We start from the raw sequence: 20,878 nt of genomic DNA on the forward strand, positions 1-20,878 counted from the left end.
TTCATAGGATGCTGTTTAGGTCATACCCACATCTGATTCTAATTACTGCATAGATGGGACTCTAACAGATACTTTTCCTAAATAAAGCTAGGAGTAATAACAAGGTGCAATTCCACATCATTAACAGAATTGACAACAAACCTTGGACATCTAGCATCATTAGACAAGCAGTCAAAATATTCTGATATTTTCAACAGATTTGTATTCCAACCAACTGCCACAAAGACAATTTGATTGGTCCTTTCTGAACAGGACTGAGATGTCATAGCGTGGACAATCGTGAATTGCTTTCGATATATAAGTGAATCCCCTTCACCACTATTCAAGCATGTTCTTGACCTGCTGAGCCAGCAATACATCAGATGAAATTTTCTGATGTTCCATATTGATACACACACACACACACACACACACACACACACACACACACACACACACACACACACACACACTTTTTAAATTTGTTAGTTGAAAAAGATTCTCATAAACTTTTACATTTAAATCATATTTTGTCAAATGTTGAATTGTGAATTTATTGAATAAATTGTGCTTATTAGAAATAAAAATCTCAGATGAAGATTCTATTTAACTCATAAGAAGTATCGCAAGCAGCAGTGGTGTACTAAGGCAAAGTAACACCTGAGACTATTCATAGGATCTGCTCCTTTTACTTGGAGGGCAAAAGGAATTAAAGATATATAATGATATTGATTGAAAAAAACAATAGATTTATTGATTTTTGACCTTTGAGCTTTGTGAGAAGTAAGATCAACTATTGTTATGTTGTGATGGTGATCAACACTATTTTGTGATGATATGGACTCTTCTAGATAATATGTATAGAGGGGCTTATGACAAAATCTTAAAGTTTTCTCAGTGTAGTCGTTCTGTAACATACCATTCTGTACTTCTGTAAATACACACTCTTGTAAATATACCACTGCGTTGTCTTTATTATTATTGGGCCTTCACAAAAACTCGAACAAGATAATTATTACTACAGCTGGAATCCTGGATTTTTTTAAAAAGCAGACTTAGGTGTGGACTCGATAAAATTGTTAATTGTTTTTTACAAGGGAGGCACCACTTATTAAGGCCTAAAGGTCACTTGAAGATAAGGTTTAATGAGTGTACAGTGGTCAACGGAACAACAGTGTAGTGATCGATAGTGGTGACAATTGAGTATAATTTGATTATTTAAGAAGACGGCCCAACAAGTACTTGTTTACATTGGACTTGAATATGACCATATTGGAGTCAGCTGGAAAGCAGGTCAGCAGAACAGAGTAGTTCTAGGAAAGAAGCTTTGTTCATGGAATTTGTGTTTAGATTTAGGAAGAGATAGAGCGTGCAGGAAATTGTTGACAGTGGTTGTAACTAGACAAGTAAGGTAATAAAAAATAAAAATATTTAATTTCAACTTGTCTTCACCTCAGATTTATTTCTACTATTATATAAAAGTTACTTTGTGTGTGTGTATGTGTATATGTGTGAGTTCCTTCCTGATAGGTTCTAAAATGGCTGAGTCTATCTTTTGCAAATTTCACACAAAGCTAATTTATATGTCTGGCAGTGTTCTTAGATATGTTTTGTACAGAAGTTCATCTGAGGAGTTTCGAAAATTGAAAAAAACACAATCCTAAAAATAGCCTTTCTTTCTTATAGAATTTTTACAGGGGAATATTTTACATTACACCAGCCAAGAGAGATAATAAAATGTCAGCAAATCATTTCTTAAAAGAAAACAGAATTATTGTAATCTGGAGATATAGCTGAGTGGTAGAGCATTTGACTACAGACCAGATGATCCTTGGTTCAAGTCCAGGAGTATCTCACCATTTTATTTCAAGTCTCCTTAGATTTCCAGTATTCTCCACCTCTTTTGATACGATTTGCAAATTAATTTGCATTATTACAACAACCGTTTACCATTGATTTCTTATTGGTAGCGACTATTGGTCTTATCTGGAATTTCAGTGGCAATAAGCCTTCTCAAGGTCCCAGTATTCTTTGCACTCATCCAGTGGAGGCTTGATTAGTGCTTTCTTTCCTCAATCTTTCTATCCTCCTTGACACTTTGACTATTTGGTGCTGTGTCAGTCATGCTGATGCCAATCTTATTTTAGGGGGGGGGGAGGAGGAAGGGGAAAGGGATGGAAGAAAGGGGGAATAGACATTTTTCACTTTTGTTGTACCGGTTCTCTTAGTTGTGCCTTTTTGTTTCATTACTGTTGCAGTTTCTACATGTCCAGTTAAAATTTGTTGTGCATGTGAACTATTTTCTGCACTCGAGGATTTTCCTTAAAATTTCAGCTGTCTTCAACATTACCGCTCATTGCATAATCTCGGTTTTCCCGTCGATTCTGATTTCTCAGTTTTTTTCCACGTTTTTTTGGATTGTTCTTAGACTCTTACAATTATTTATATTATATTAATTTTCTTCAGCTTCATATTCTTTTCAGTTCTCTGGCCGATTCCACATACTGGTTTAATTTTTCTGTCTCTTTGATTTTCATCCTGTGGTCTGTTGAGCTGACAAAATCTACAATTTGGCAGGTTCTTTCCTTCTTGTTAATTATTATGACATCTGGTCTTTTTGTTTGAACGGGTTTATCTATTTGTATCTCCATGTCCCAAAGGAGTTTGTGGTTTTTGTTTTTCTGTACTATCTCTGCCCTGGTTTGTGTTTGAACCATTTATCAGCATGCTCAAGGTGTAGTTGTCTGCAAATTTTCCAGTGCACTGCTTTCTCCATGTAGTTGTGCTTGTCCTTTTTGGACAAATTGTCTTTACATTCTTTTTGCTGCATTCACTTGTAGTTTATTGTTTCATCTCTTTGCCCACAGGCTCTACATTTACTGTTTTCTTCCAAATCTTTTTATTTGTGCATTCTACACAGTCTTCTATGTCTATCAATCCTCTTCTTCTTTGTTTTTTTTTCACATAGAGTCGGTCAGTATTGTTTTTTGGGTGTAATGCATTGTGCATTGCCATTAATTTCCTCGTCCTTTGATCATGGTATCTAAGTTCTTCTTTAAGCCATCCTATGAAAGGTCAAGAGTACCTTATTAGCGATACAGCTCAGGTGTTTATTCCTTAAATTAAATTTCTACTATATAGCTTCTGATGTCTCTAGTTTTCCCTTTTTCATTTCTAGTAATGCAAATTTTTCCATTCGAAATTCAATGTCCTTACTGAATATTCTGGTTGTGTCTATCACTTTTTTCAGTATTTTTTTTTTTTTTTGCTAAAAACAAACAGCTTGAGGTTATCCATAGACAAAAGGTGGTTCATTCTTTGTTCTGTGCATGTAAATTTGTATAATTTCCTAAGTATGCAGTTTAGTGGCATCATAGCTATTATAAACAGTAGTGGTGATAATGAGTCTACTTGGAAGATGCCTCTCTGTATTCTTCAGTCAGATGCTGTCTTCCAGCTGTCAGTTCCAGTCTCCATATTTCCATTGCTTTCTTAATAATATTAATAATCTTGCCGAATATCTTATACATTCTTAGACATTCAGTTATCCATGTTTGTGGAATTCTGTTGAAGGCCTTCTTGTAATCAATCCATGCCATGGCTATTATTATTATCACTAATATCATTATTTCTTTTTCTCCCCCTCTCACCCTGCCTCACAAGTTTAGCATAATTCTCTAATTCCCATCATGATACCCACTCTCCTTTAAATTTCCTGTTAGCTTTTTTAACCATTTTCTCCTCCATTTGACTTCAGAGTTTTTTTTAAATGTGGGGCAAACAGAGAATGAAAATGAAGAGGAGGGGGTGCATAATACTACTTATTTAATCATCAAATCTCAGCTCATACTACTACTGCAACAAAAACAACAACAACGACAACATAATAATAATAATAATAATAATAATAATAATAATAATAATAATTCTGATTTCGTTTATCAATGTCTCCCTGAAAAGGATGGAATTCATTTCCAGAAGATTTGCCTCAATCCCAGCTCCAAACCAGGAGTTTTAAAGATCAAGGGTTTTCCTAAGGATGTTGGTGGTACCTACAATAGCAGAGGTCTGAAAGCCACCTAAAATATCGGGGATTCATAGTTTTTTTAAATTGTCCTTCCAGACGACTTAATACTACTCCTAGCGTACCAACTACAACTGGGATTATTTGTGTTTTAACCCCGTGTATATGCCTTATCTCCAAGGCAAATGGAGCATAATTGCTCCACTTCTCATTCTCCTCTCTTATGTTCATATCCCAGGGTACTAAGAAGTCTACAATCTTCCAGTTTTTTGAGACTTTGTCAATGATGACTAAATCCGGGCGATTATGTTCAATTGCTTGGTCGTTATGACACTTTTGTCTCACCATACCTCTACCTTGCCATCCTCACTTGTTTTCACTTCATCAGGCACCTCCTCAAACCACTTTCCAGCACACTTCACCCCAACCTTCTTACAGACCTCCCAATATATTCGGAGTCCCATATGATCGTGTCTTTTGTGGTACTCTCTCTGGGCCAATCTGCTACACCCTGCTGCAAGGTGCGCAATTGAGTCTCAGGTCTTACCACAAATCCGGTATTCTGTAGCAACTTCCTCTCCTAGAACCACTTTTTTGAACAGTCCTGTTTCTAATGCCTGCTCTTGTACTGCACAAATAAAAGCTTCAGTACTCTTAGCCAGATACCCAACTCTAAGCCACTGCCATGATCTTTCATCAGCCACTTCTGCTATATCCTGGAAGAACTTTCGATGCATTTTCTTCCTAGGCAGTTCCTCTGCCCTTTCTCTGTATAGGTTTCCCATACTCAGCCTTGGTCTCACATACCTCCACTTCAGTAGCCACAACCTTTAGCATCCACTTCTCACTTCTAACCACATGCTCCTTCAATGACATCTCCTCAGTTCTAACACAATCTTTTACACTTTTCAATCCTCTCCCACCATCTTTTCTCTTTTGATACAGCCTCGCTACACTACTTCGAATGTGGAATATACCAAACATTGCTAAAATTTTTCTTGTTTTGATATCCATGGCATGCAAGTCCTTGTCAGACCATTCTAAAATTCTCACACTGTATCTCAAAACAGACTGCCCATACATTCACCGCTTTCATTAGGTTTCCTCCAAACAATTTCAACTTCGCAATTAATTTCAATCTTCTAAGATACCTCTTTCTGACTTTCTCTTTCATCTCTCTGTTCATGATGCTTACACCCTGCAGCACTCCCAAGTACTTATACCCTGTATCTTTTATTTCTTTCATAATTTTTCCATTTGGCAGCACTATTCCATTCGAATGAACCTTTACTCTCCTTTTCATCACCAGCACCGCACATTTACTAATCCTAAGCTCCATCACGATGTCTTCCGAGTATGTCTCTACGAGCTCTACCAGTCTCTCCATTTCCTTCTCATTTCAACTGAATATCTTCAAATAATCCATAAAAAGTAGACAGTTGAGGCATCTACCACCAGATCCAAAGTTATACCCCAGTTTCTCTCTCTTCAAGAGGATGTTCAGTGGTATCATTATCATTATAAAAAGAAGTCGAGATAACGAATCTCCTTGGAATACACTATGTTTAATGCCAACCTGCTCCAGCACCTCTCTGTTTTCCATTGAGCCATACTTGTCTCTAAAAGCCCTATCACATTCCCAGCAACCTTCATCATCGATAATATTTCACGGATCCATGAATGAGGAACCATGTTGTAAGCCTTTCTGTAATTGATCTATGCTACACTCGGATTCCTCTTTTTCCTCTTTGCATCCTGCATTACTGCCTTATCAATTATTTGTTGCTCCTTGGTACTCCTCGAACCTTTCTGGCATCCTTTCTGTTCATCAGGGAGAACACCATTACTCACAAGATGTCCATAAACTTTTTCTGCAAAGATTCTGGTTAACAGCTTCCACATTAGCAATAGATATGTAATTGGTCTGCAATTGTGGGCAGCTATTCCCTTTGAAGGATCCTTCTAAATCAGTGTCATCCTTCCCTTAACAAACCAATCAGGGACCTCTCCCAACCCTACGACCCTTTGCAGGGCAGCAGATATAGGTGAATAAAGGCATTGAAACTGTTTGAACCAGAAGCCCGTCACTCCATCTGGACCAGGTGCCTTCCAGTTTGCCATCCTTCACGCCATCAATAGTAATCTTAATTTTCTCCATCTGCTGCATTCCTGATAGCTTTGCTCTTCCCTCTCCCAAACAGCTAGCCTGTTCATTATATCACCCTTCGACAGACCAAATCGCACTCCAGAACTTCCTTGCATCTTTTGCATTTGGAGTGTTGTTATTTCCTGCCTGTTTACTACCATTTAATTCTTTATAAAGCTGAGACTGATTGTTCCGAAAAAGGTTATTCTATTGAAATGCAACACTTTTTCCAACAAAGTTCCAAATTTTTATACCACCAGTGTGGACCTTCTCTTTCAACATTGTTAAAAGTGTTATCGCTCCCTTTTCCAGCAATCTATACCTCCTTTCAAGCTTGTCCTTGGCTTTCTGTCCTAGTTAAACTCCTTTTCTTATTTTTTCGATTCTACCAATGTCTTTTCGACACAGATTAATACTTTCCTCAAGCCGCCTCTGCCAGTATGGCCTTCTATCCTTCATTTCCCTCTTTTTCTTCTGCTTATGTATTAAGCCAAGACGATTCGCAATAACGTATGACGCTGCATACAGAAGCATGTTAAGTTCCGTAATCGATATGTTTTTTCTTATGATGTTGTTAATTACACTTTGAACTATTTTTACCTCGCTTTTCACCTTCCGCCCATCACTACTCTTCATGTTTGGAATATCTATGATCTCGCCCCCAAGAAAAACCTCTCTTAACTGAAGTACTTCTTTTTCTACAAAAGTCAAAGCTCAAATTTCACCACCACTTCTCCATACATCTGCTCCTTCCACTGATTCTGCCTTAAATCCTTCAAACTCCTTCTCGTCACTTCGCCTAACAATAGCATTCCGTTCCTCCTCAGTTGTCCACCTCACATCATCGCTTACATTTCCCTTCTGCACTTCCACACCCTCAATGCTTTCATCAGAGCTAGTTTCATCAATTTTACTTTCACTATTCATTTCATTCCTAACCATCCGTTAAATCTCTTGCAATCACTGAAAGTAGGTTATTATTTTTAATCTGTTTTAACTGAGATACCAAACTTGCCACACTCCTAGCTCCTTCTCCGCTAGATTTCCACTCTTCCGATATATCCACCAGATTTGGTACTTTCACTTTTTACAAAGCGTTCCCACAGTACTCTTCTTTCCCTATCTGTCCATGGTTTTTTGACATTTCCTGTCCTAACTCCTTTCGTGTCCTGGGACCCTTTCAGCCAATTCTCACTGCCCCTACATTCACCAACATCCACTTGAACATGGTTACAAAAAAAGGAAGCCTAAACAGAGAAACTGAATTCTTAATAATAGCTACACAAAATAACACAAATAGAACCAACCACATCAAAGCAAGGATTGACAAGATACAAGAAAATGGCAACTGCAGTCTCTGTGAACAAAAAGATAATAATAAACCATATAATAAGTAAATGTAACAAACTAGCCCAAAAAAGAATATAAAAATAGACATGATTACGTGGGGAAGGCAGTACACTAGGAATTATGCAAAAATCTGCATCTTGAACACCCTGAAAAATAGTACAAGCACAAATTGGCAATAGTACTTGAAAATGAAAGTCACAAATTTCTATGGGACATATTGGAACGATAAAAAGTTGCCCTAAAGATACTACAGTAATTCAGGTAACTTGATTATGCACTAGAGCTGACATCTATTCAATGTAGCTGCCTTCAGCCTCAATCAACACCTTGATACAGGTCCAAAACTGGGAGCATGCCCTTTCCACAAGCGCTGGCAGGAGCTTGGCAAATACTCAGCAAATGGCAGCATTTAGGGAGACTTGTTGTCCTACAAATTGTTTTCAAAGAGAAATCTTTGATGATGATCTGTGTGAATACTCCTAGTGAGTTAATAATAACTGAGAGTAATGCAGAAAACCGCTGAAAACTTAAGGAAAACCCTTAAGTGCGGAAACTAATACACATAAACGACAAACGCTAACCAAACATATAGAAACTGCAACAGAAATGAAATTAAAAAATGGAACCAAGAGAACTGAAATAACAAAAGTGTTAATTGACCCCCCACCCCAACAAATCTATAGACTCAGCATGACTGGCACCACACCTAATAGTTGAAGAGTCAAGCAGGATAGAAAGACCTAGAAGAAAAAGCACTAACCAAACTCCCACTACATGAATATGAAGAGAACTGGGACCTTGGGGGTCTTATTGCCACCCAATTTTCAGTGAAGACCAATGAGTGTTGCTTGCAAGAAATCAATGGCAAGCGACTGTTTGAATAATACAAATTCATCTGCAAAGGTTATCTAAAGAGGTGGAGAGTATTGGAAATCTGGGGGAGACTTGTTGTCACTTAGACTCCAGGGAATATCACAGGTTGTTTTCAAAGAGAGATCTTTTATGATGGCCTGTGTGAAAAGTTCTTGTGAGTAGTAAAAAAAAGAAGATAATAATAATAATAATAATAATAATAATATGCAGTTTCTTTGTTTCAATATATATTGAAATAAGGAATAGCTATGAAAAGCTATTCCTTAGTGTATAACACTAAAAAGAGGTAATTCATTACATATGCAAGCATTAGCAGCAGTTGACTGAAGTATTAGCATTGTTTTTAATGCAACAAAATTACAGCTATCTTTTGGAAATAAATATAATCATAAAAATACGTAAGTTAAAAACAAAAGAACTTGCACAAGAAATTTAATTCATTTTATTTTTTTATTAAACAGTAATAAACATGAAATCAAACAAACAAGCAGAAGAAAAATTACTTATAAAAATTGTTATTGACCTACTCTCTCCATGAGGGTTGAGTATGACACAAGGCAGAGCTTAATATTGGATGAGACGTTCAGTGCTGGTAACAATTATCTAAAAAGAATTGACTGGTTGGACCCATCATAGAACAAATACTTGATGCCTCTGTTTAGTCTAAAAAGACAAAGGATACCCCCTGTCGGGTCAGCTGTGCATGTAATTGTGAGACAAGGGCTGCACAATCCCCAACTATATCTCTCCTGAATCGGCACTGTTTGAGTCCAGTGGCAAGGGGAAGTCCAGGATGACTGTTGAAATAAGCGGAGCGCATATGCAGCATCTGGAAGTCCTAAATGGTCAGCCATTTAGTAGTGACCAAGTTTAACGTTGCTTAACTTTGGTGATCCAGTGGGAACCATTGTGTCAACATAATTATGCTATACAAATACTACACTTTTAAATATCTATTTGCATAAAACATTAAAAAAATACAATACATTTGAGCAATGCTAATCAGAAATCTAGGATAATGGGTGTCTTTGGTCATCCTTTGTCATCATGACTAAAAAATAGCTATCTTCTCTTAACTAGAATCATCAATCACCATAATACCACGTTTACTCCAAGGACTGATAACATTTCCGAAATTGTTCCAAAATTTTATTGAAAATAAATACGTATCTATACAATCATTTCATTGGCGAGAATTGGCGAGTGGTGGGAAAAAACAAAGAATAAAGAATTTGGTTAGTAAGCCCCACCCATCCCTTTCTAAATAATAGAATATTACACTTTGATTATATTGCAAATGTAGGATATAAACTCATTGTGTATTAGTCATAAAATATATGAGTCACTTTGGAATAATCTGTTTCTCACTTACAAAAACCTGAATGGGAAAAGAATAGATGTTAAAAATAGGAAGTATTAATTACAAAAATCTCATCCTCTGAAAGCAATGGGTTCAATCCTGGTAGAGAGCAGTATAATTTAATTTTCTTTTCACTTATGTTCCAAAATAAATTTTTAAAAATAAGAAGAAAAAATATAAAAATGTTACCCATTTTATCAATGTTTACTTGATTAATTTGAAAGCGTAACATTTCTTTCATTCATCATAGAATGGGTAGGAAATATATAATACTAGCATTTCAGCCCAGCGTTGCCCGGGTGTTTGGATGTGTATGTTGAGCAAAAAAAAAAAAAAAGTGGTAGTAGGAAGGCAGGCTCGAACCCATACCGCAAAGGAGGAAAAGAACGGGGTAACACCTAACGTTTATGCTGTTACGACCATCGCCAAACCGGAAGCGGCATTTTTAAAAATTAAGGCTAGACAATCTAAAGGAGAGGATAACTTTAAAAAATATCGGCGAAAAAAGTGACCCCCCGCGTAGAAAAGTGCCTAGTTGAAGGGGAAGATATTAATGTTTTTAGCCAATTTTTCGATATTTGTCGTATGAAAGATCGAACTTTAAAACGATACTGATCTTGGTAAAATCCGTCGCCTCTATTGAAAGTTTAAGGCAGACATGCAAACAGACATACATACATTTATATATTGGTAACTAAAAATTTTCGACCCAAACTGATGAAAAAGCTTGCCCTATCTCTGAATACCCTTTATGTAAAATTTCAAATATTTAGACCAGAAATTGTCTGAGTAATTTGGAAGAGACTGCAGAGGTCAATTTTTTTTTTAACTTTGACCCCTATTATGACCCCTTAAAATTTATTGTTTTTGGCTCAAATCAAGTTATTAAGTTAGATCCATGTCCAAGGAACCTATATCTAAAAGTTCAAGTGCGTAGACCCAAAATTGCCGGAGGAGTTTGGTAGAGTTCTCAAAGGTCAAATCGTTGAACTTTGACCCCCTTAACAGCCAAATTTCTGGCCAAAAACCAATCACATCGATTTTCCCAAATCTCAGTACCCTGTATATCAAATTTCGAGTCTGTAGACTAAAAATTGAGAGAGTTATTGCATAGAGAAATGTACACACACACACGTTCTTTCATATATATAGAGATTTATTTCTGTGATTTTTGACATTTGGGTAAGATAATAAAAACAGCAATTGAAGTACAAACGATAATGATAACTTACCTTCTGATATTTGCTGAATTGCACTTTCAATGGAAGATGAAAATTGTAAAGCAGGAATATTGGCTTCCAAAAGTTTATTTTTCTCTTTTGTCTAAAATATACAAACAAAATATCTATTGTAAAATTATTAATATTGTCTAGTTTAGTTTGAATAAACTATTTTTAGATTATTTAATTCTGAACTCAGTCATATTGGTAAAGCTCAGCTTCTTCAAATATTTACTCATACTGTAAATGTTTTTTTAGACGACTGGTATATTAATTTTTTTTGCAAATAGTCTATAAACAAGAGATTCTATTGAAATTCAAACAGCAACCTGAGAGTCTTAGTAACTAATGAGTAACTCCACATTAAGTCCAATTGAGATCTGACTGCCAGATGCAGTTTAGTGTCATATCTGGGACAGTTAAAGTAGAAAGAGATTGAATAGTTAATAGGATTGAGAAATACGAAAAGAAATAATAATCATTAATGTTTACAATTTTTGCCTTGAAGGAAATAACATTTATAATATGAGGTGAAGTAATAAAAAAAACTCCTATTAAAAAATGAAAATTGCATTTCTTGCAGAAGTAAACAAGGTGGGACGTGATCCAAAAGATAGCTTTTGGATGATGGGGTGAACACCTTGCCTAAGGATGTTTGGGGATGTTGAGCCAGAGGAGATGAAGATATCAAAATGCATTCACCATTTTTCATGAATACTTGTCAATGAGAAAGCTGCTCACAGTTAATAAAAAGCAATGTGTCAATGACTCACAGCATTGTTTGCAACAATTTCAATGCAATAAAAAGGAGTTTTTGTGTCAATATGTGATGATGGATGAAACATAGACCCACCACTTCACTCTGGAATCAAATTAGCAGTCAGTTGAGTGGACAGCAGTAGGTGAAAGCCACCCAAAATAATCAAAGATGCAAACATCAGCAGACAAGGTTTTGACTTCTATATTTTGGGATGTACAGAGTAATCTGTACATTCAAGAAAAGAAAAACCATAAATATAGAATATTATATATCATTATTAGTTTGTTTGAAAGGAAAAATTGCCAAAATTCTTACAAACGTATTAGAAATCCATACTCTTTTACCATTGTATTGTGTCATAAGTCAGTTGAAATGATTGCAAAATTACATGAATTACACTTTGAATTGCTTCTATTGAGATCGGAACCTCAGCCACTACTGACTGTTTTCACTCTCCAGAAAAATTCTCCTGAAAAAAGATTTGGATTTAATTTAGAATTGATATCAGAAACTAAGGTATATTTTGAGAGCAAAAACAAAAATGGCACCGAGAAGCATTGGAATCAGTATATTACACTAGAAGGAGATTGATGAATAAAATCGAACTTTGGATTTATTGATTGATTGTTAAAATAATAGACACAAGGATCAAAAAACTTGTGTGTCATCAAAACTGATTACTGCATTGGGATTTGGTCAACTCAGCAATCAAAGAAAGATAAGGATTTTAACCTTTTAACCTTGCTTTTATATAGGAATATCAGGAGCAACTAAAAGTTTGGTTCTCCTCGTATTTATTTGGGCTACAATTCGGGGAAGATAACACTATTAGAAATACATGGCATACTTGTTTTCTTAATTAACATCCGTTCTGCATAACTTGACAATGATTACAACACAATTTACTTCAAAGTTATAAAAAAATCAATTCAATCCTACCTTTAATCCAACGAGTATCAAATAAATGTTGTGAGGTTCCAGATATGCGATAATCTTTTCTATACTCTGTCAAAAATAAAGATAAATAATCAACAAAAAATATTTCACTGTTTTAATGTGAAATGCAGTAAAATTTACAGCTAATTCTCACTGAGTAAGGAATCAGAATTGGTGAAAAATGGATTGACTTCCAAACTAAAGAAAAAACAAATGCATGACAAAAAATATCAATATATATATATATATATATATATATATATATATATATATATATATATATATATATATATATATAATTAAAGATACTCTAACTTAACATCTAAATCTGACCCCCAAGATTGCCATGGGCATGGAATATGTGCCTACATCAAAGATGGCTTTCCATGTGGTAGGGATATCTCCAGAGAAGACCCTAATTTACCTTATATGTACTTCCGGGTTGCACTAACTTACACCACTGCATTTATATTTGCCCTCTATCGCCCACACAACAGTGAGGTTACTATCCTTAAGAGCTTATCTGAGAAAATTGACCACATCCTGTCTGCTCATCCTTCGGCTAATATTCACATTTGCGGTGATTTCAATGTCCATAATGTGGAATGGCTGACCCACTCAAATAAAACCGATGACGAGGGGAGGTTTTGTCATGATTTTACCATTGCCTATGACCTCACTCAGATTGTTCACGAACCCACCCGTGTGCCCGATACTACCTGTCAATATGCAAGCCTTCTAGACCTTTTCCTCACAACTTCCCCTGAGCTGTGTTCATGTTCCGTTCTATCTCCTCTGGGATCCTCTGATCATTCTGTTGTAGCAGTTAACATAAAAATGAAATGTAATAAGTCCTCAGACGTACCTCTCCACCGTACTGTATCTCGATACTCTATGGCTGACTGGGATAGCTTCCGTACATTCATATCTGACCTACCTCTGCATTCCATGTTTAAAAAGGATGTGTCCTCTATAGTATCAGACCTGACTGAATGGTTAACTGTAGGCATAGACCGATTCATACCCTCCAAAAAATTCCAACAAAAATCTAACAGCCAGCCATGGTTCTCCCCTAAATGTGCTGTTGCCATCGCACACAGAAATCACTTTTTCCATTGCTACCAACGTAATAGATGTACTGAGACTAAAGCTGCTTTCAGGACTGCTAGCAACCACTGCAAAAGAGTAATAAAAAAAATGCAAGAGAGCTATATGCTCAGTCTGTTAAATCCAAAGTAGCTGAGCAGCGGCTTGGTTCCCACCAGTTCTGGCAAATAGCAAACAGGATCTTGAACAGAAGCGTGCGTTCTATCCCAACTATCATCAATGGACCTGAGATCATCTTGTCAGCATCAGACAAGGTCAGACTATTTGCCAAGAACTTTGCAGCTAATTTTACCCTATGCAACAATGACCATCAACTCCCCGTATTTTCTCCTATAACAGACAACACGCTATGCAACATAAAAATATCTGTGTGTGAGGTCGCCAAGCTAATTAAGAACCTAGATTCCAGTAAAGCAACTGGCCTTGACGGCATTCCAGTTATAGTGCTGAAAAAGCTCCAACTAGAACTTGCCTCCATACTTACAAAACTGTTTAAGCGTTGCCTTAAGGAGAAGTGCTTTCCAACACCATGGAAAACCTCATCAGTATGTCCTGTATTTAAGAATGCAGGTGAAAAGTCATCTCCCTCTCAGTAAAGACCAATAAGTCTCCTGTGTGTCATAAGTAAGTTGTTGGAATCCAAATTAAATAAAGAAGTAGTTAACCACCTCAACAGAAACAACCTTCTTAGTGACATGCAATATGGCTTCCGCTCTGCAAGATCTACAGCAGATGTGCTAACGGTTATATCACATAGGATTAGTGAATCTCTTGAAAAAGGTCTCCTTTCTAGGGAAATAGCTCTTGACATATTGAAAGCCTTCGATAAGGTATGGCATAAGGGCCTACTTCACAAGATTTCCAGCTATGGTGTTACTGGAAATTTTTTCTCAATCATTAAATCATTTCTCTCTGATAGGTTCATAAGAGTAGTGGTTGATGGGCAAAAATCAGAGGCCCACAGTATTAATGCTGGAGTCCCCTAGGGGTCCATCCTGGGCCCAACTCTCTTCCTGATCTACATCAATGATCTCCCAAAACACATACTTAAATCATTCGTTGACATCTATGCTGATGACACGACCATCTATGGCAACGCATCAAAGGCCGTAAATGACAAAGTTCTCTCTAATTCTCTCTCCTCTGATCTTGAGTGCATGGTACAATGGGGGAAGAGGTGGCTGGTTACTTTTAATACATCCAAAACCAAGCTTCTATCCTTACATCATCAACGCTCTGATCCCCATCTGGCATCAATTGAAATGGATGGCTCTCGTCTTGGAGAGACTCCATGTTTTGACAAGCTTCTTGGTTTGACCTTTACTCCTGATCTGAAATGGACACATACATAAAATCTGTTGCCAGGGACGCTGGGAAAATGGTGGGATCCTTCTACTGCTTCAGAAGATATCTCACTACTGATGCAATTCTCTATCTGTATAAAAGCCAAGTATGTCCAAGGGTGGAGTACTGCTGCCACATCTGGGCAGGAGCTGCTAAAAACAGCCTATCCTGCCTTGACAGAGTACAAAATAGACGTCGTGGTTTAGTGGGGGATGCCCTTTTCTCTTCCCTGCAACCTCTCTCCCACAGAAGAGACGTTGCGAGCCTGTCTTTATTTTATCGTTATTTCCATGGTATGTGCTCGTCTGAGCTCCAGTCTCTCGCCCCCCCCTCGCCAATCTTTCACGAGAAACACCTGTCTGGCTGAAACTACTGTCAAGTTTAACAAGGTTTTTTAATATAGATCCACAGAATATTGTGATAAGTGTTTCAGTGTGAACAGGTATGGTATAATAAATTATGGGGTTTATCTATTTTATTTTTACTTTCATCATATTTTGCTTTGGTTTTGATACCCCCAAATTCGAAGCTATTTTTTTACAACCCTTCCTTTTCATAACCTATCATACTTTCATAAATCAGAGTCCATTTTCTGTAGGCTGTTTTTAAACCCAGTCAACGGCGAGTACTTTTGGTAGTATGTATATATGCACATAAAGTTATGAACAATACATAGGGCCCGAGCAAAGCTGGCCTGAACTGCTAGTATATATATATATATATATATATATATATATATATATATATATAGTAAGTTATAAAATGTATATGGCGATTAAGCTACACTGAATATTCCGCGTTTCATCCACTCTAGGATTCTTCAGGCTTATGCACAAATTCTGTGGTTGTTTGTCGTTTTTATATGCGCATCTCATATTGAGATTTTAGTTAGCCAATCAGCTTACTAGTATCCACCGCGCCCTTCCTATCAGCCAATGAGCATGCATTTATCAGACAAAGGCCTATTTGACCTCTGGTTGACCTGTTCCTTTGTGTGTGCTCTATTTAACCTGGATATTTAGTTCCTTGATCTGTTTTAAATCTAGGTTAGTGTTTTTTTTTTAATATTAGTTTATATATAAATATATATATGTGTACACACACATATATGTACATATATATATATACACATATATATATATACATACATATATGTGTGATCGTTTATGTATATTCATGTTTATTTAATTTATTTATCTGTTTATTTTCTATTGTTTTTGTTAGTTTTAAAACTATTTTGTATCGCTATCCTAGAGTAAATTTTATCTTGTGAACACAGTTGTTTGCTATTTCTCTTCTACACTTTAATAGATGTTGGGGTTCTTTAAAGTACAGGATAGCAAATTTTTCATGAAGGCATAATCTACATGGGTCGTCTAGGTCCCTACACTTGGTAGCTTGTCTTATTATTTTCCATTCGACTACTGGCGAATGTCTGCTTTCCTTGAGTTCCCAGTATTTATGCGCTAGTGTTGTTTTCATACTATGTTTTTTATTGTTGAATGTACTTTTGTGGTCATAATATCGAGTTTTGAAATCTTAGGAAGTCATACCTATGTAATATTTCTTGTTATTCGGGTTTTCTTCCGCAAATATTGTAACCTAGTAAACTACGCTTTTGGTTAGACATTTATTTTGAAGTGGACAAAGTGTGCGGTGTCTACAGTTGCATTTATCTTGTTCGTTATTAGTATTTTTATTTATAGTATGGTTGTTCTTGTCCGGGGTTGGTTTATTATTATTATTGTTATTGTTGTTGTTGTTATTATTATTATTATTATTATTATTATTATTATTATTATTATTATTATTTCTGCTAGTGTTAGTTTTGTTTTTGTCATGGTGTTTACTTTTTTATTGTTCATTTTGTTGTTGTTTACATTGTTTTTATTTAATATTTTGTTATTATGTGCTTTAATTATCATCTCTAAATTTTCGCAACTGTAGGATAACTTTAAGGTATTTTTATTGAAAATTTTGTGTAAGGGGTTGGTTGCGGGAAAGTGTTTTTCAATAAGATCTAGAAATTTCTTGCCAAGTTTTGTTTTTAACATTTGGTTGTATGGGGCCGTATATCAAATTATATTTCTTTTTCTTCTATTTTTAATTTTATTATTGTTATTGATGTTTTGTTGCTTATATTTGATATCGATATTTTTGTATCTACTATTTTTTATAGATATTGGTTGACCTGTTAAATGCATTTTCATTGCTTGAGTTATTACTGAGCCTACTTACGTCATAAATGGTTAGGATTAGATCTATCACTCTCTCTCAAATTTATTTTTTATGATTTTTTTCTTTGTCTTCCTTTGTGAACTAAACCTGCTACCTCAGTTGTTCTACATCTTTCAACAATTCATTTAAGATGGTTTCACCATTAAAATCCACACTTCAATACACATCTCTGTAACTGTCCAGATTTTCTTATGATGTAATCTTTAAGACACCACATTATTCTTATAATGCAACACATATCCTCAACTCTCACTGGTCGGGTTCAATTTCATACATCATACATACACATGCATAATAGACTCTTGCTTTGGTTGAGAGTGATACTCCTTTACTGATTAGTAATGGAAGAAGTTCCCTGAACTTACTCCATTCCCTAATCACTTGCAATCATACTTGCATTTGTAACAAAACTTCTTAATAACCTCAATAGATTCAAGGTTCAAATATACTTCCTCATTCATCTCAGTTATTTTATACTTTTGCACACAAACTGGTTATCGTCTCTCAAGCCACAAGTAATTCAACTGCACTTATTGTTTTTACAATGTTCACATGAAAATTTGAATTACATCCAACTCCCTTTCCATAAACTGAGTGGAACCTCTTTCTGGGGGTTTTCCAACACTACATCCACTGATCATCACTTGTTAACATTCACTCTCAGAACTTTACTTTTCATAGCATTCCTCCAAGTTATTTACTTAACATGTCGGTCATCTATTGGTTCATGCACACAACTCTCTTGACAATATTTCAAAAACACGAATTAAAAGCAATGATCTCAATACAGATTAAATTAAAAGCATTGGCCTCAATACAGAACCCTCATGTATTCCTACTATTTAATATTTAAGCTATCATTTAATGCTTTAACTATCATTACTGTCAATTCTAACAAAATTTTCTTGCTTGAACATCCTTCACCAACCACTTGTTTACCCCTAATTTTGACAAAGCCCACCAGACAACCCGTATTGACACTGTCAAAATATTTTTCGGATCTACAAGTTCGTTTTCTTACCAAGATACTTATCTTGCATTTATTTCAGAATAAATATAGCACCAATGGCACTTTCTTAAGCATAAAACTAAAATGCATTTCATTTATGCTTATGCGACTTCATATTTGCTGTTCAATTATTCTCTCAATTACTTCAGGACCTGATCAAATCAATTTTAAGCCCTTATAATTGTCTTTATCAATTGCTTCCCCTTGTACCAATTTACAATTGTACAAAGTTCCTAGTTTTTCAGGATAACCTCTTTTTCATTATCTACTTTGTCAAGTCTGTGATCATCCCAATGTATGTTTCACCTACAGCCTTTAACATTCTACAACAATGTGTGGGGGTCCTTCAGCGTTACTCTAAACTATTTATTCACAGCTTCCCAATATCACTTTTCCCCCCAATCATTGTATCTGGATTAGATACTGCTCCAAAAACTTCTATATTTTCATGGTTTTATGAAAATGTAATATTCGATTTTCAAAACATCTACTTTATAGTATATCTGGAAACGTCTCTATTAGCCTTATTCTTGGCTCTGTAGATTATTGTTTTTGCATTAATGGTAGAATGAAGAAGACAAGGAGAAATATAAGTCATTGGATCAAGGGTTAGTGAATAAAGATGTGTAGATAAACATCCTTATTCAATAATAAAAATAACGATGTGTACATAAACATCCTTATTCAATAATAAGAATAAAGATGTGCAGATAAATATCCTTGTTCAATAATAAGAATAAAGATATGTAGATAAAAATCCTTATTCAATAATAAGAATAAAGATGTGCAGATAAACATACTTGTTCCATAATAAGAATAAAGATATGTAGATAAAAATCCTTATTCAATAATAAGAATGAGAAATGTGAAGATAAAAATCCTTATTCAATAATAAGAATAAAGATATGTAGATACACATCCTTGTTCAATAATAAGAAATAAGGTATGTAGATACACATCCTTATTCAATAATAACAATAAAGATATGTAAACATCCGTGTCCAATAATACGAATAAAGATATGTAGATAAACATTCTTATCAAATAATAAGAATAAAGATATGTAAATAAACATCCTTGTCCAATAATACGAATAAAGATATGTAGATAAACATCCGTATTCAATAATAAGAATAAAGATATGTAGATACACATCCGCATTCAATAATAATAATAAAGATATGTAGATACACATCCGTATTAAATAATAAGAATAAAGATATGTAGATACACATCCTTATTCAATAATAAGAATCAAGATATGTAGATACACATCCTTATTCAATAATAAGAAACAATATATGTAGATACACATCGTTATTCAATAATAATAATAAAGATATGTAGATACACATCCTTATTCAATAGTAAGAGTAAAGATATGTAGATACACATCCTTATTCAATTAGAATCAATATATCCTTATTCAATAATAAGAATAAAGATATTTAGACACACATCCTTATTCAATAATGAGAATAAAGATATGTAAATAAACATCCTTGTCCAATAATACGAATAAAGATATGTAGATACATATAGTGGAGCAGATTACCCAAACAATCGTTCATTTGATGATACAAGCATGAAATTTGGCATAAATATTCGCTGGATAGTAGATTTTAAGAAAAAAGTGCTGGCCACCTGAAATTCCAACAATGGCGGCCATTTTTTAAGATGGCCGCCATAGGAGTCCAAATTTTGAAAAATTTCAGCATATTATTGTATAATACAGTGCGTTTATCGAGCTTAAGTTGGTTTTGTTGTCATAATATTACTCACTTTAAGCTCGTTCAGTGTTCTAGTGTTCCTGTAGAAGCTTGACAAGGGCAACTGCAAAGTTTAGTACAATGCAACTCAGTCTTTTTACATTTGCACCTTCCACCACAGTCAGTCTTGCGTCCACATTTTGTCAGTTCACTGCAGCATTTTGAAATCGGTTCCAGTGAAGTCCACACAATTTTCCAAGAGTCATCTTCTTTTGACCATCCCCACTTTGAAGGACACTGAAGTTCTGGATCACATATGACACTTTGTCCCCAAACATGACCTGCTTGATAGGCAGCTCTTTTGGCATGTTCCTTGAGTGCATTTTGAGTTGGTGGGATTAAGTCATACGACCTTTGCTTCCGTGCAAAGAGGTCAAGTCTTGCGTCATCTACTGATGAGGTTGCACTGGACCTATCATACATGAGAATTACATATTTCTCCAATACTTGTAGATCAGACTCCTCAATTTCAGATGGGCTGAGACTGAGTTTTGCAAATGTGGCTGAGACTTCATTAAATACATTCCATGTCTGCAAGGCTGTCTTTTTTCCCTTGCCATTGAAAGAAGATACAACATCACACCCTGTGAAGGCATGGAAGAACAACATTTCCTTGGATTTCTCTGGTCCTAGATTGGACACAAGGTCATGTAAAGGAATCCACCTGGTGTGTTCCCCCTTGCCGAATCTCACCCACATTTCCTGAAGACCAATTGCTGTGAGAGAAGGCATCATCGATATGGCAATTACTACAATGTCTGCG

At 35.4% G+C, this 20,878-nt stretch overlaps 1 protein-coding gene across 4 annotated transcripts in view; it reads right to left on the reverse strand.

Moving 5' to 3' along the window:
* LOC145254893 (sodium-independent sulfate anion transporter-like) overlaps nucleotides 1-20,878 on the reverse strand; it is a 635,989-nt gene that overhangs the window by 9,692 nt on the left and 605,419 nt on the right. For all 4 annotated transcript variants that reach the window (XR_013863830.1, XM_080113811.1, XM_080113816.1 and 1 more), the window contains 2 exons: nucleotides 12,652-12,717; nucleotides 10,965-11,055 (listed from right to left, as the gene is read on the reverse strand). Coding sequence is in view for 3 of the 4 variants with exons in the window: in XM_080113811.1 (XP_079969937.1) it covers nucleotides 10,965-11,055; nucleotides 12,652-12,717 (157 nt within the window). In the remaining variant the exon portion in view is untranslated. The remainder of the gene's footprint in view (nucleotides 1-10,964; nucleotides 11,056-12,651; nucleotides 12,718-20,878) is intronic.

This window comes from Euprymna scolopes, chromosome 30 (genome assembly GCF_053919585.1).
Source record: "Euprymna scolopes isolate OS-2025 chromosome 30, ASM5391958v1, whole genome shotgun sequence".
Classification (NCBI taxonomy): Eukaryota; Metazoa; Mollusca; class Cephalopoda; order Sepiida; family Sepiolidae; genus Euprymna; species Euprymna scolopes.